The 14,920-nt window shown below is 43.6% G+C and overlaps 1 protein-coding gene across 8 annotated transcripts in view; it reads right to left on the minus strand.

Moving 5' to 3' along the window:
• Positions 1-14,920, minus strand: part of SEMA3D (semaphorin 3D) — a 194,609-nt gene that overhangs the window by 73,424 nt on the left and 106,265 nt on the right. For all 8 annotated transcript variants that reach the window (XM_030562158.1, XM_030562341.1, XM_030562209.1 and 5 more), the window contains 2 exons: positions 7,426-7,519; positions 3,670-3,798 (listed from right to left, as the gene is read on the minus strand). In XM_030562158.1, the coding sequence (XP_030418018.1) occupies positions 3,670-3,798; positions 7,426-7,519 (223 nt within the window). The remainder of the gene's footprint in view (positions 1-3,669; positions 3,799-7,425; positions 7,520-14,920) is intronic.

Consider the following 14,920-nt stretch of genomic DNA (forward strand, 5'->3'; position numbering starts at 1 on the left):
GAGGGGGTGCACGGGTCAGGCTCTGGGAGGGAGTTTGGGTGCTGGGTGTGGGCTCTGGGTTGGGGCAGCGGGGTTGGGTATGGGAGGGATGAGGGATTGGGCTGGGAGGGATTTTGGGTGTGGGGTGCGGGTCTGGGCTGGGGTAGGGGTTTGGGAGGAGGGGTGAGGGGTTGGGATCTGGGAGGAAGTTTGGGTACTGGGTGCGGGCTCTGGGCTGGGGCAGGGGGTTGAGGTGTGTGTGGGGGGAAGGGAGATGGCACTTACCTCGGGAGGTGCAGCTCCCAAAGTGAATGGCAGACACACCCCTCTGGCAGAGGTTCCTAGGTGGGGGGGAGGGGACAGAGGGTCTCAGCGCACCACTGCCCACAGTTGCCGCCGCTGCAGCTCCCATTGGCCTCACTTCCCAGCCAATGGGAGCTGAGGAATCGGTGCTCGGGGCAGGAGAAATGCGCAGAGACAGCCTCCTCCAGAGGTTGCAGGGACATGCCATCTGCTTCTGGGAGCAGTGTGGCACGGAGGGAGGGAGGCAGAGTGGGCTGGGAGCTGCCTTAGTCCTGCTGCTGGCACATCTCTGCACGCCCCTTCAGGGGAGGGGGACAGTGGGTCTCCGTGCACTACCCAGGGTGGGGGCAGCGTGCGGAGCCACCTCCCCCATGCCAGGGGTGCATAGAAACGTGCCAGCAGCCGGCCACTTCCTGGAGTGATGTGGGGCTACCGGCCATGGCATGCAGGCACCCTGCCTGCCTGAGCCCTGCTGTGCCACCGGCCGGGACTCAGGGGTAGATTATCAGATGAGATTTGTCCTGCATTTGGGGGGGGGCTATCATTGGGGGCCCAGTGCCACCACATGGTTTATTTCATGGTAAATCCGCTCCAGATATCAGTGGGACTCTGTGCAGGAGTAAGAGTCCCAGTGGGTGTGAATTTGTTCAAAGGTTTATTCATCTCATCTCTTCTGAAAGGCTTCTATTAATGCAGTCAAGAGTAGGTTGTGAAGGCAGTGCACTGCACAGGACCTAATGGTGTCCCAGAAATTTTTGCCTTCTGCATTGTTGTTTCCCTCCACAAGAAGGAAAAATACTGCTTCAAGAAACATTTTACTAAAAAACTTAAAATGCTAATGTGCATTAGAACATAATCCCCTCTGCACTCAGCCCCCCCAAGCCATACATTTTTCACTTATCCTAAGCAAAATATGAGTCACCCCCGAAAGTAATTTATTGCTAATTATTCAATTACTTAAATATGTACAACCATTCCTGGAGGTCTAACACATGCCTAGTAAATGGATAGTGAATTTAGGTTCTGAAGTGATTTTAAACCTAGAATCAAGTAAATATTTTCTTAGCACCAAAATCTGCTGAAAGCACAAAATGCATGTGATTGTTAATATTACTTAATAAACTAGTGATGCACTGAGTATTATGGTACACTACTTAGTGCAAAAAATGATCACAATAGTTAGAATTTCCTCAGTCTTAACAGAATGATTTTAAAATGTTAAAAACAGCTAGTTTCTATTTATTTCAATGTAGAACAATACATGGATTGTCTATGTCAAGTTTCAGACATGCTATAATTTTAGTCCTTAAATATGGCTGGAAAAGAAAGTAAAAACCTGACAGAGATTTTGGGGGCTTCATTACTTACATGGTATGAGAGAGTTTCCTCACCACAGCCTAACATACTAAGTTGTTTTTAAAACTCAGCCATATTCATATAACGCACACTGTCCTTACAAAATCCTCACAAATATGTTACCTCTTAGGGAAAACAAAATAATTTAAAAAAAATTGATCTCAAAAGCCAAACCAAAAACCTCAGAACTAAAACACATACAAAACTCTCAATTTCTTTGCTTTATGTTACACTCATTTACTGTTCCCTTGCCTGTTTAGGGCCCAATCCTAACCACACACAGAGAGGTAACTAATTGATGCTATTGAACAGCCCAAGTGGAAATTAATGGTGGAGATGAGTGTTTGCAGGGTTGGACAGTTAGTTTGTAAGGCACAGAACACCAAATGTATTAAGGCATCTAATTCCCATTAATTGGTGACTAAACACCTTTGGGGATCTGGGTCTCAGTTCTTTTGGGCAGGAAATGGAACCTTCTAATATGCCTGTGCCAGGCATACCAACAGTGGTGCTAGCACTGTAACAACTAAATTCATCAGCTCAACAACATTAAATCTTTTCTATGATAATACTTTACCCCTTAGGAAACTGACTAATCCTAAGGATTTTTATGTCATAAATACTGGTCAATGTCCAGGGTTCTAAATTGGTTAGTGAGGGAGCAGACTGCATCAAAATTCCTGAAAGGAGCCAGTCCTGCCCTGAGCTGGCCTGCCTAGGGTGACCAGACAGCAAGTGTGAAAAATCGGGACAGGGGGTGGGGGGTAATAGGAGCCTATATAAGAAAAAGACCCAAAAATCAGGACTGTCCCTGTAAAATCGGGACATCTGGTCACCCTATGTGCTGCCTCACTTTCTAGGAATCCTCTCCTGCTCTGGCCTGCAAACCGAACATGCCCTGCCTTCCTTCACTGACAGGCCCGCCCCCGCCCTCAGGAAGTGTAGCAGCTGGTGGGATGGCACACAGCAAGAAAGGTGGGACAGAACAGGTACAGAGGCAGCCAAGGGAGGAAAGGCAGGACACTAAACAGCCGACAGGGAGCTCAGCAAGCCTGAAGAAGATGAGATTCTCCACCTGCTTGGAAGGATCCCATTTTTACAGCCTAGGAAAAGCTAAAGATATTTTAGTGGTTATATATATTGCTCTTTTACACAGAAAGACACTGGGACAGGAGAATGGGCACAAGTGGACAGAAAGGTGAGGAGAGAGAGGAATGAAAGAAAATGGAGTAAACTCTTGTCAAAGGGTTAACAGGCACAATGATCCCTTTCAGAGGATAAGTGTGGAGCAGCCAACTTACCCCTGTGGTCAAGAGCTCTGGCCAGTGTTGCCACATTTTTAAAGATAACGGATGGCTGAAAGGGGACACTTTCACATCTCCTCATTGAAAGGCATTAGGATTGTGGGTGAAGTTTTCTGTGTCACTCTGTGTGTGGTTTGAGGATGGCTGGGTATAAATATGGCCATTTACTACTTTAAAAATGGTTTTAAATGGGCAAGAAAAAGCAGTCTGCTATTTAGGAAGCAAATTTAAAGCATTCATAGTGGTTTTAAACTGCTCCTTGGAGTAGCACAGGATATTTTTCCCCTGGGGGAAAGGAGGGGGGGAGGAGGGAAACCTAGATGGAATTTCTAGTCTGACATTTCAGAGCACTGTAGGAAGCAGTTTTTAATAAATGATTGCAACTGTTTGGTGAAAAAAAATATTATTCCAACAACACTGAAGAACTAGAAGCACTTATGCCATGAAATTATTTCCAACTACTGTGCTATATATAGACTCATAGATTAGAGATGGAAAGAATTCTTAAGTCTTGTACTTCAAATCCCTTCCATTGCAGTATTTTCCTCTCTGGTACATTTCTTCAGCTCTTTCTCTGTTCTACTTTTAAAAGACTGTAGCTGGGAATAACCAACGAAGCAACTTTATTTATGGTTGTTATATACATGTTTTTAAATAAAATGGGCCTCTGAACGTTCAAAAAAGCAGAGACAATGCAGTCAACAGCAACATATGTTTAGTGTCCTACCATTAAGCCAGTAATGTTCGGAAATGTCAGTTCTGATGTAATGGTGGTCGTGAGAAGGGCCCAGAGAACGTGTTAAAGCTGGATCTTTGCCAAGGAAATCAGAAGCTGTTCCAGCATAGAGGTAGTCATCTGTAAATGAGAAAGAAATAGTGAGGCTTTCTTCAAGACCATGGCATATATATGTTTTATTTTATTCCAGTATTGTTGCCTTAATAAAGTATACATATTTTACACCATTCTTTTCTTTTAAATCCAAGTCTTTCATTCTGTAATGTAACATAAAGGATAACATTTTCAAATATACCTCAGTGACTTCGGAGCCCAGGTCCCATTATCAAAAGTCACTTTGGCACTGAGGAGCCTAAATCCCATTGACTTTCAATGAAATTTAGGAAGAATTTCCAAAGGCTCCTAAGTACTAACTAAATAATTTAATATAGATCAGTGTTTCATATGCTGCAAACTGGTAATGATGAATTTTGATACCAGGCCCAATCCTGATCATGTTAAAGTAAATGAAACTCTTTTCCTGGGTCAGGTGATGATGATTTACCTCACATCAAAACTAGAGTTAAAACATATTGGAAATTCCAAATTGTTTCCATGCATTGCACTGTGCCAATTGCAAGTGCAGTTACAGTTTATTCCTCTGCTTAGGTTTCCATATAGTTCTTAGAATTCAAGGCCAGAAAGGACCCTTGTGAACATACAGTACAACCTCCTGTATTACACAGGCCATAGAACTTTCCAAAAATATTTCCTAGAGCATATGTAACTACCTCTGTGGCATCTCAGTGCTACACAAAATTAAAGGAGCACAGAAGACCAGAACAATGTTTGCTCTTTGTGTTCAGAACATAGCTCTTTTGTGAAAAGAAGCCAAAAAACACCTTGCTGCACAAGTTTTCCATTGCATAGTGCATTCCACAATATCTCTTTAATTCTTGCAAAATAAAAAGCTATGTTTAATGATGATGATTTTTATAACACGTTTGTATATGATAACATATTTCTGATGTTTGTAAGAAGAAACAACAAAACTATGATGTGTGTAATCCATGCATGAGTGGCAGAACTTCATATTGAATAGCAATCATAAACCACATATAAAAGGCCCCTTTACTCAAATTCTGACATGGGTGAAGACATTCTATGTGATGTCTGTGCAAATAAATCTGAAGCTGAAAGTAACTGCATTTTTTAATATTATGCAATACCGATGTTATGAAGTTTCTTCTGTACAGAGAAAAACACATTAAAAATAGACCTAACCCCCTGCAATAAATATGAACCAAACAAACCTATTGTATCAGTATTACTATTATCCAAGTAATCCTTCCATAACAATATTTTAAAATACATCTTTCAGACATCATGTCTCCTTTGTTCAGTGACAAAGCACATTCTGAAAGGTAAATGTCAAAATGAGCAATGGATGATATAATTAGTGTTTGCTAGCTGACCGGCATTCAATGATTGATACATCTGAAAGACTCAAAGAAAGTGCCCATCCTCACTTAACCTCTGCTGACAAGGAGCTTTCAGCACTTAACTTATTCTTTGGTATCCTGCGTTCCAACTTCCTGTTGTTTCCTAGAAAGGCTTTGGTAGACAAGAATTTTTAAAAAGGGATGGATGCTAAACAATATTAATAATGAATGCATTCAAAAGCTTTGAGCAATCGCATAATAGTATAAAAAATGCCTACGTAGGGTAGGCGGATATTCAAAGCTTTTGATAATACATTCGGAAATACTCATGCAAGGAAGTACTTGTAGAATCAGGCAAATAGTTTTTTAAGATTAGGTACTAAAATAGACACCAACAAATGCATTCAATTTGCCCCTGTAGATTTTAGCCAAAGAGACTAGTTTTTCAACATAATGTATAGCTAATATCTAGTACACAAGATACCGAGGCCAAATATTTTGCAATATTCAACAACAAACAACAACAAAAATCATAGACATTTATAAGGAGAATGAGAACAATCCCAATTACATTAAAATATAAAACTATTTACAAAGGATAGAATTCCTAGCTCCTGTAGACTGTTTCACATCTTTAGATCTCAAAACACTTTACAAAGGAGGTCAGTATCATTACCCCAATTTAAATATGGGGGAAATGAAGCACTGAATAGGGTCGTGACTTGTCCAGGGTCACACAACATGCCTGGGCAGAGCCAGGAATTGAATGGAGGTCTCTTTCATAGACTCTAAAACCATGTTTCATCTGAACTCCTGCATAACACAGGCCATAGAACTTCCCCCAAATAATTCCAGTTTGAACTACAACATATCTCTTAGAAAACTATCTACTCTTGATTTAAAAATTGCCCATGATGAAGAAGCTACCGCAATACTTGATGAAGTGTGCCAATGGTTAACTAACCACCACTATTAAAAATGTACACCTCATTTCCAGTCTGAATTTGCACAGCTGCAACTTCCAGCCACAAGAAACTTGTCAGTAGTGGGTCCCACTCCAATGCCCAATCTTGATCCAGTGCCCAAGCCACTAGGCCAAACTGCCTCCCTTATGTTTCAGGGCATGAACTAATTGATGTGTTAGGAAGAAATTTCCCCCAAGGGCAGGTGATTTCACAGCTGCCTCTTGCAGTGTTTCTTGCACCTTCTCCTGAAGCATTTGGCGTTGGTCAGGGATGGGATACTGAACTAAAGGGGGTCATTATTTTGGTCCCGCATGAGAGTTCTTATGTTCTAAATGATATGTTTTAATAAATTGAAACGTGGCCTCTTCTTCACTGCACAAGACTTAACACAGAACTCAAAAGTATTTTAATGCAACTGAAATTAACAACCAACTCTATAATAAATCAGAGTGTTCTGTCACATTAGGAAAAAGGGAACAGTAGAAGTTTTTAGAATCCCTTTTTAGAAACAGACTTCACGGCCATTAAAAAGGGCTAAGGGTTCCTGAGAATGGTAACCCTCAGGCTTTAATCTATTGTTTTTAATAAAAGTAGTGCTGGCCCCTTTAGCTAGGTCAAGATCACAAATCATCGATCTTATTATTGTAGAATAAAGGCTGAACATTAGTCATATTCTTTTTATAAACCCAAGTGTCTGATACTTCAAAGCACTATCACCACTCCTCTTTTGCTGTAAATGAAAAGGTCATGGTGCTTCACTCTTATCTTGTATTCATACACTTGATGGCCAAGTTAAATGAAAATTGTCCAAAGCTCTGAATCAAACCATGACAAAAGTAGCTCTCTTACAGTGGTTTGAAATTCAGAGGTCAGGCTGACATTCCATGACACCAAATGTCAGACCACACAGCATGGAAGTACAGGCCTCTGAAGTGGCTACTCAAATAATTAGAAACCTCAAAATGGATTTATGCAGATGACTTCATGTATGTCAACAGACTTCAAAGGGCTGACCATATTGATAATTGCCACAGAACTCCTGAATCATATGAAATACTGTATACAGATTTTTTTTAAGCAGAAATGACTGAGTAAAGATGACAGACACCACCTTGTTTCTAAACTGGCAGCTTCTCCATTTATTGGCTCTCATATTTCCCCTTTAGCTTTATTGCATTCTGTGGGGTTTTTTTTAAGCATATGCAAAGTGAAGGACACTGTTGGGCCAGGTCATGAGCTACTGAAAATTGGCATAGCATCATAAAAGACAATGGAGCTGAGGATCTGGCCCTGTTGTTTTTAATTAAATAGGATTGTGAAGAACACGCAAGGAAGAAACATCCGTGAAGTTGACATCTTACCTGTCATTACTGAAGCAAATGGCTGATGAGGATCAAAAGGACATTTCAACCTGCCAGGCTCCAGGTTCTGAGTGTCCAGTCTGAATACTGTTTCCTGAGAATAAATGCAAATTCATTAACCAGAGGTCAATGCAGAAAGAGATTAAGTCTCAGACATATTGCTCTTCTCATATATGAAGTAACGGTGTATTGGACTGTCTCTCTCTCACGCGTCTGGCCTTTCTGTCTGTAGTTTTATAGATCTGCTTTGCATCTGGCTTTTACATTCATCATTTTAATGCATCACAGTCATTTAATAGAAATGAATCTAATAAAAATAAACTGATCTGAAAATAGATGTATTCTTCAATTCCATCCGTCCAGATTAAAGGCTGGATGTGCCTTAAAGGCATAAGCCATTGTTGGGGAGAGAATACTGAGAGACTGTGCACAAATGGGAGGGATTCTGACTATCTCCACATGGACTTCTCTCAGGGCTCCTGAACAGTGCTCACTGAAGACACAGCTCAGCCACTCTTTACATGAGTGCAGCTTGTGCTCTTCCCTTGCCATCTTTAAGGAAGCTGTTCATGCTTGGGCTGCTAGCCTGGCTCACTGGCTCCAATCACCATTTGCACAGTGGCTAGGAGCTGGGCAATGGCACAAGGCATAAAGCAGGATGGAGAAAATCATGATTTAAGAAAAATAATGGATTTTAAAAAAGTTAAACAATGGTTTTTATTTAGATCTTATTTTATGTATTTACATGTTGCTAGTCCTGTACTTTCAGCCTGTTTTATCTTCTTTAATTGCGTAAGTGGCTATTTGGTACTTGTTTCCTATTTGTTAGTCAAATTTCAAGATTTACAGAGATTTTTTTTCCACTAAGAAATTTCACACTTAAAATGTTTGTCTGTGCTGGGGGAGAGAGAGAGACAGAGAGAGAGAGAGGCCTCTCTCTATGGGTTTGTTTAGCCTTGGAATGTTTTGCCAGTTATACCGGTATAATTATGCCTGTATCATTTAACAGCTACTGTTATACTAATATAACTTGCAGGGTGAACACACTTATTCTGGAGTAAGGGAGTAAGAGTGGCTTTTCTAGGTTAGTTTAAACCCCTTACAAAGCAACATAAGTTAAACGGAAAAAAACAGAACAAAAAGGCACTCATACCGATATAAGAGTATCCACATAGGGACTTATATCACTATAATCAGAATGGTTTAAATTAACAATTTAGTTTCCATTGGTATAGCTTTCCTGTGGGGGAAACACCCTAATATCCTTATTATAAGAACAGCACAAATTGAAACACAAAATTGATAAGCAAATAGTCTGGGCTGTATTTGCAATCACCACTATATTCCATTACATTGAACTGCCAGAAGTCAAGAAAGCTGAAATGGTTCAACCATATTACAATCTTCCAACATGTTTTACAATCTGAAGTCAGTGGGACCCTGTGCTTTTGAATTACTTAGCTGCTTTTGAAAATTCTACTCTTATGTATATAAATATTGGCTTGTGGTGGGTCGGCTGTCCCACAGAGGGAGAAGAAGGTGTTAAAGACAGCACCAGGGAGACTGAGCAGAATCCATTAATCAGGAAAGGGATTATTGAGCCCATCAATAGGGGGAAGGCTTGCTGGAGCAACTGATCAGAGCCAATGAGGGCCATATATAAAGGGCTGTTCAGCAGCGCAGAAGGCAGCCTCTCCTTGGAAGGCAAGGGAGGAGGACTGGCTGCCTGAAGAAGTGGCATAGCTAGAGCAGTGCTGGGCAGGGGCAGCAGAGTGAACGTGTGAGCTGCTGGCTGACCACTGCCAGGCTGAGGCCTTGCTCCAAGGGCTGAGAGGGTGCTAGGGCTATGAGGGAAATGATCCAGGGAAAATATGCAGCAGGTCGGAGGGCAGTAGGTCACTGCTAGCTATAGGGTCCATAGGTTGGGACTCAGAGCAATGGGTGGGCCTGGGTCCCTCCACTTGCAAATGAGGAGAGTTGCCGATATCCAGACTGCAGTTTGTCCCTGAGGTGAGGGGCTGGACATGGGACTTCAGTTGGCCAGCAAGGCAAGTAGCGGGAATAGAGACAGCTGCTTCCCCAGGAGTGGGGAGATACCAGAATGGGGGCACAGCCAGCGGGCCATGCCCAGAAGAGGATGCTATGGTCCAGGGAACAATGCAGGTCCAAAGAGTGGAGACGGCAGTGATGGCAGGCCTGACATCACTAACTGAAGGCCGACTGGAGGGGCCAAGAGCTAATTCCGAGGACGGCCATCAGGAGGCACCACAGTGGTGAGTCCCGCTTTGTCACAGGGCTTAAAGCAAACTTTAGGCTCCTATTTTTGGACAATATGTATGAAAAAAAAAACCACCTTTGTTAATGTATTGAAGGTCTAAATAGTTTTTCATTGTTAAAACAAAATTACTTCAGTGTTAAAGTGACAATGTGCTAATAAAGTTTGCGGATGACACAAAGTTGGGGGGTATTGCTAACACGGAGAAGGACAGGGATTCTATTCAGGAAGATCTGGACCACCTTGTAAACTGGAGTAAGAGTAATAGGATGAAATACAATAGTGAAAAGTGCAAAGTCATGCACTTAGGGATTAATAATAAGAATTTTAGATATACGTTGGGGACGCATCAGTTGGAAGCGACAGAGGAGGAGAAGGACCTTGGGGTATTGGTCGATAGCAGGATGACTATGAGCCGCCAATGTGATACGGCTGTTAAAAAAGCAAATGCGATTTTAGGATGCATTAGGCGAGGTATTTCCAGCAGGGATAAGGAGGTGTTAGTACCGTTATATAAGGCGCTGGTGAGACCCCATCTGGAATATTGTGTGCAGTTCTGGTGTCCCATGTTCAAGAAGGATGAATTCAAACTGGAACAGGTCCAGAGACGGGCTACTAGGATGATCTGAGGAATGGAAAACCTGCCTTATGAAAGGAGACTCAAAGAGCTTGGCTTGTTTAGCCTGGCCAAAAGAAGGCTGCGGGGGGATATGCTTGTTCTATATATATATATCAGGGGCGTTAACGTTAGGGAGGGAGAGGAATTATTTAAGTTTAGTTCTAATGTAGGCACGAGGACGAATGGGTACAAACTGGATATTAGGAAGTTTAGACTTGAAATTAGACGAAGGTTTCTAACCATTAGGGGAGTGAAGTTTTGGAACAGCCTTCCGAGGGAAGTAGTGGGGGCAAAAGACTTATCTGGCTTCAAGACTAAGCTTGATAAATATATGGAAGGGATGTTATGATAGGATAGTTTAATTTGGGCAATTGATCTTGGATTATCACCAGATGGGTCTGCTCAATTGTCTGCGGGGAGATGTTGGATGGGATGGGAACTGAGTTACTGCAGAGAATTCCTTCTTGGGTGCTGGCTGGTGAGTCTTGCCCACATGCTCAGGGTTTAGCTGATCGCCATATTTGGGGTCGGGAAGGAATTTTCCTCCAGGGCAGATTGGCAGGGGCCCTGGAGGTTTTTCGCCTTCCTCTGCAGCGTGGGGCATGGGTCGCTTGCTGGTGGATTCTCTGCAGTTTGAGGTCTTCAAACCAGTTTTGAGGATTTCAATAACTCAGTCCTGGATTAGGGGTTGTATAAAAGTGGATGGGTAGGGTTCTGTGGCCTGCCTTGTGCAGGAGGTCAGACTAGATGATCATATTGGTCCCTTCTGACCTATGAGTCTATGAGACAAAGATGTTATGCCACTAAGGGAAAAGTTTCAATAAAAATATCAATTTTAGCCGGTGATGCTGGAAACGCTCACATGAATGCTTAACTTTATGCATGTGAGTACTCCCATTGAAGTCAATTTGACTATTTGTGTGAGTAAAATTATGCAACTGCTAAAGTATTTGTTGGACCAGGGCCTTAATTTTCCATATTTTGTTTTTTGCCTGGAGCAGTTTTGCATAACTGCAGTGAGATACCCTAATAACAGTGGCATTTAAAACCCCCTCCTGCATTTATAGCTTAGCTCTTCATACATTTTAATTTAAAATTGAAATAGCACAAATTTTCTAATTAGTTTTACAAAGTTTCATGCTGATTTAAATCAATTATTAAAATAATAAAATAAAAATCAAGTGCCTTCAATGAAGGGTTTAAACAACTTTGTGTTAAATTACTCCACCCTGTCTTGGGGTATGGAGGGCAGTTACTTACACACCCACAGAGGGTCATGTATAATAAGACTCCTTAACAAGTTTAAATCCACCAATAAGCTACACTACATGGTTAGATCAATACAAGGCAGCTTACGTTGACCTAGTGTGGAGGTGTCTTCACTTAAATTTGGCTCCCATCTATGCAAGTGCCCTACTATGCCAACTTAATAACAAACATCACCTCCCAAGCAGCGGAGAGTTCCAGTTGATGTAGTTAGGTCAACACAAGGTATGTCTACACAGCAAAGAAAAACCCACAGCTAGCCCGTGCCAGGTGACTTTGGCTTGTGGGACTTGAGCTAAGGGGATGTTTCATGGCTGTGTAGGCTTCTGGGCTTAGCTTAGAGGTCAAGCTCTAGGACCAAGGTAGAAAAGTCCAGCTTGGGCTGCAGCCTGAGCCTAAAAGTCTACAGTGCAGTGACTGCAGCCCGAACCCTAGGAGTCCACATTGATTGGCATGGGCCAACCACAGGTATCTAGTTACTGTGCAGACATACACAGAGTGTCAGTGAAGACACCATGTTACTTAAATTGACTATTATTGGCTCCAGGAGCTGTCCCACACTGACCACTCTGGTCACCGTTGTGAACTCCACTGCCCAGGGGGTCAGGGAGACAGAAAATTGCCCCTCCTCTTCAAAGCGCTGTGAATTTTTGAAATTCCTTTTCCTGGTTGCCCGACCTGGCGAGCACACCTACCAGCTCTCCACTGTTGCTACATGGTGCAGACGCGTTCCTGCCTGGAGAAAATGGACAGTATTAAATCTCCTATGGGGAGAAGAGGTTGTGCAGGCACAGCGCCAATCTAGCCATAGAACCATGGACATCTAGAAGCAGATTACTTGGGGGATACTGGAGAAGGGCTACAACATGGCTGGTGTATGTGTACCTGAAATGGAGTGTTCTTTCCCCTTCATAAAATCTGTTTCCTTAATGTATTACGTTTTATATGGGTTTTTTTTAATTGCCTAGTTCATGTTACAGAATAAAATTCTATTTTTTGGAATAAAATTCATCTTTATTAGTTCACAATATATGCTGGCTGGTGCTGAGCAGATCTGACACCCACCTCTTTCCTGTTACTTCACTGTCACAGAACCTGTAACACCATTCATGGACAGTACTAAAAGGTGTATTGACAATGTTATAATCACTGCAAAATTCATATCAGCCTGCAAAAGAGCAAGGCCAGGTAGAATACACTATAGCAACACTTACTACTCTGGCTCACTATTATAATGATCTTTCAAAGCCTCCCTGTGCCATGTAGCCCTGTATTGTATCTGAATGTTCAAAGTCAGAAGACAACTGCTCAACCTCCACCCCAGAGGAAACCTTTCTTCTTTCACTTCACAGATAATATGCAAGACATAGCAGGCTGCTATAACCATTGGGATATTTTTCTCACTTAGGTCCAATCTTGTAAGTAAACAACGCTAGTGATCCTTCAAATGACCAAAGGCACATTCAGCTGCCATTGTGCACCTGCTGAGTCTGATGCTGTCGAGGTGGCCAGTGTATAGCTTCATGACTCTTGGGAGCAATAAGCGTAATCTGCTAGTTGGGAAAGAAAGATCCTGCTTGCAGTCTTTTGAACAGTTTCGTCTTCTTAAAGATGTGAGCATCATGTACCTTCCCTGAAGAGCCAACACTGACGTCACTAAAACATCATCAGTGATTTACCAGAGCTTGCATTACTATAGAAAAGTAGTCCTTTTTGTGGATGTACTTTGTGGCAAAGTGATCTGATGCTAAAACAGGGATACACGTGCCATCTCTTGCCACACCGCAATTCAGGAACTCCGGTGCTGCTAAACCAGCCACTATGCCCTCCACATTCCCCCGAGTCACAGTCCTGCATAGCAGAAGGCAATTAATAGCCCTGCACACTTGCATGACAATGGCCCTTATGGTGGATTTCCCAACTCCAAATTCATTCCTGACTGACAGGTAGCAATCTGTCACTGCAAGTTTCCACAGTGTGAATCACCACTCGCTTCTCAACTGTCAGTGCAGCTCTTATTTTGGTGTCTATGCACTGGAGGGCTAGGGCAAGTTCAGCACACTTTGTGGCTTTATGCATCCAAAATCTCTGCAGCCATGTCTCCTCATGCCAAACTTGCATGACAATGCAATCCCACCAGTCAATGCTTGTTTCTCAGGCCCAGAAAAGACGGTTACTCACCTTTGTAACTGTTGTTCTTCGAGATGTGTTGCTCACATCCATTCCAGTTAGGTGTGCGCGCCGCGCGTGCACGTTCGTCGGAAACTTTTTACCCTAGCAACTCCAGTGGGCCGGCAGGTCGCCCCCTGGAGTGGCGCCGCCATGGCGCCCAATATATATCCCTGCCGGCCCGCCCGCTCCTCAGTTCCTTCTTGCCGGCTACTCCGACAGTGGGGAAGGAGGGCGGGTGTGGAATGGATGTGAGCAACACATCTCGAAGAACAACAGTTACAAAGGTGAGTAACCGTCTTTTCTTCTTCGAGTGATTGCTCACATCCATTCCAGTTAGGTGACTCCCAAGCCATACCTAGGCGGTGGGGTCGGAGTGAGAAGTCGCGGCACGGAGCACTGCAGTTCCGAAGGCCGCATCCTCCCTCGACTGCTGGACCAGGGCGTAGTGGGAAGCAAAGGTGTGGACCGATGACCAGGTCGCTGCCCGACAGATTTCCTGGATGGGCACGCGGGCGAGGAAAGCCAGCGACGACGCCTGCGCCCTGGTAGAATGCGCAGTCACACGGCCCGTAGGGACATGGGCCAAGTCATAACAGGTCCTGATACAGGACGTAACCCAAGAGGATACCCTCTGGGAAGAGATAGGAAGCCCTTTCATACGCTCTGCTACCGCCACGAAAAGCTGGGGGGATTTTCGGAAGGGCTTAGTCCTCTCTATGTAGAACGCGAGAGCCCTACGGACATCCAGCGAGCGGAGCTGCTGCTCCCTGCCTGAGGAGTGAGGTTTTGGGAAAAAAACCGGAAGGAAAATCTCTTGGTTGACGTGGAAGGCTGAGACCACCTTGGGCAGAAAAGCAGGGTGTGGTCTCAGCTGCACCTTGTCCTTGTGGAAGACCGTATATGGGGGGTCTACCACAAGAGCTCGGAGCTCCAACACCCGTCTAGCTGAGGTGATAGCCACTAGAAAGGCAGTTTTCCAAGAGAGGTAGAGCAGGGAGCAAGTAGCTAACGGCTCAAAGGGGGGCCCCATGAGCCGGGACAACACCAGGTTAAGATCCCAGGTTGGAGCAGGGGGACGGACGTTAGGGAATAAACGTTCCAGCCCTTTCAGGAATCTCGACACCGTCGGGTGAGAAAAAACGGAGCGACCGTCCGCACCCGGG

Source organism: Gopherus evgoodei, chromosome 1 (assembly GCF_007399415.2).
Source record: "Gopherus evgoodei ecotype Sinaloan lineage chromosome 1, rGopEvg1_v1.p, whole genome shotgun sequence".
NCBI lineage: Eukaryota > Metazoa > Chordata > Testudines > Testudinidae > Gopherus > Gopherus evgoodei.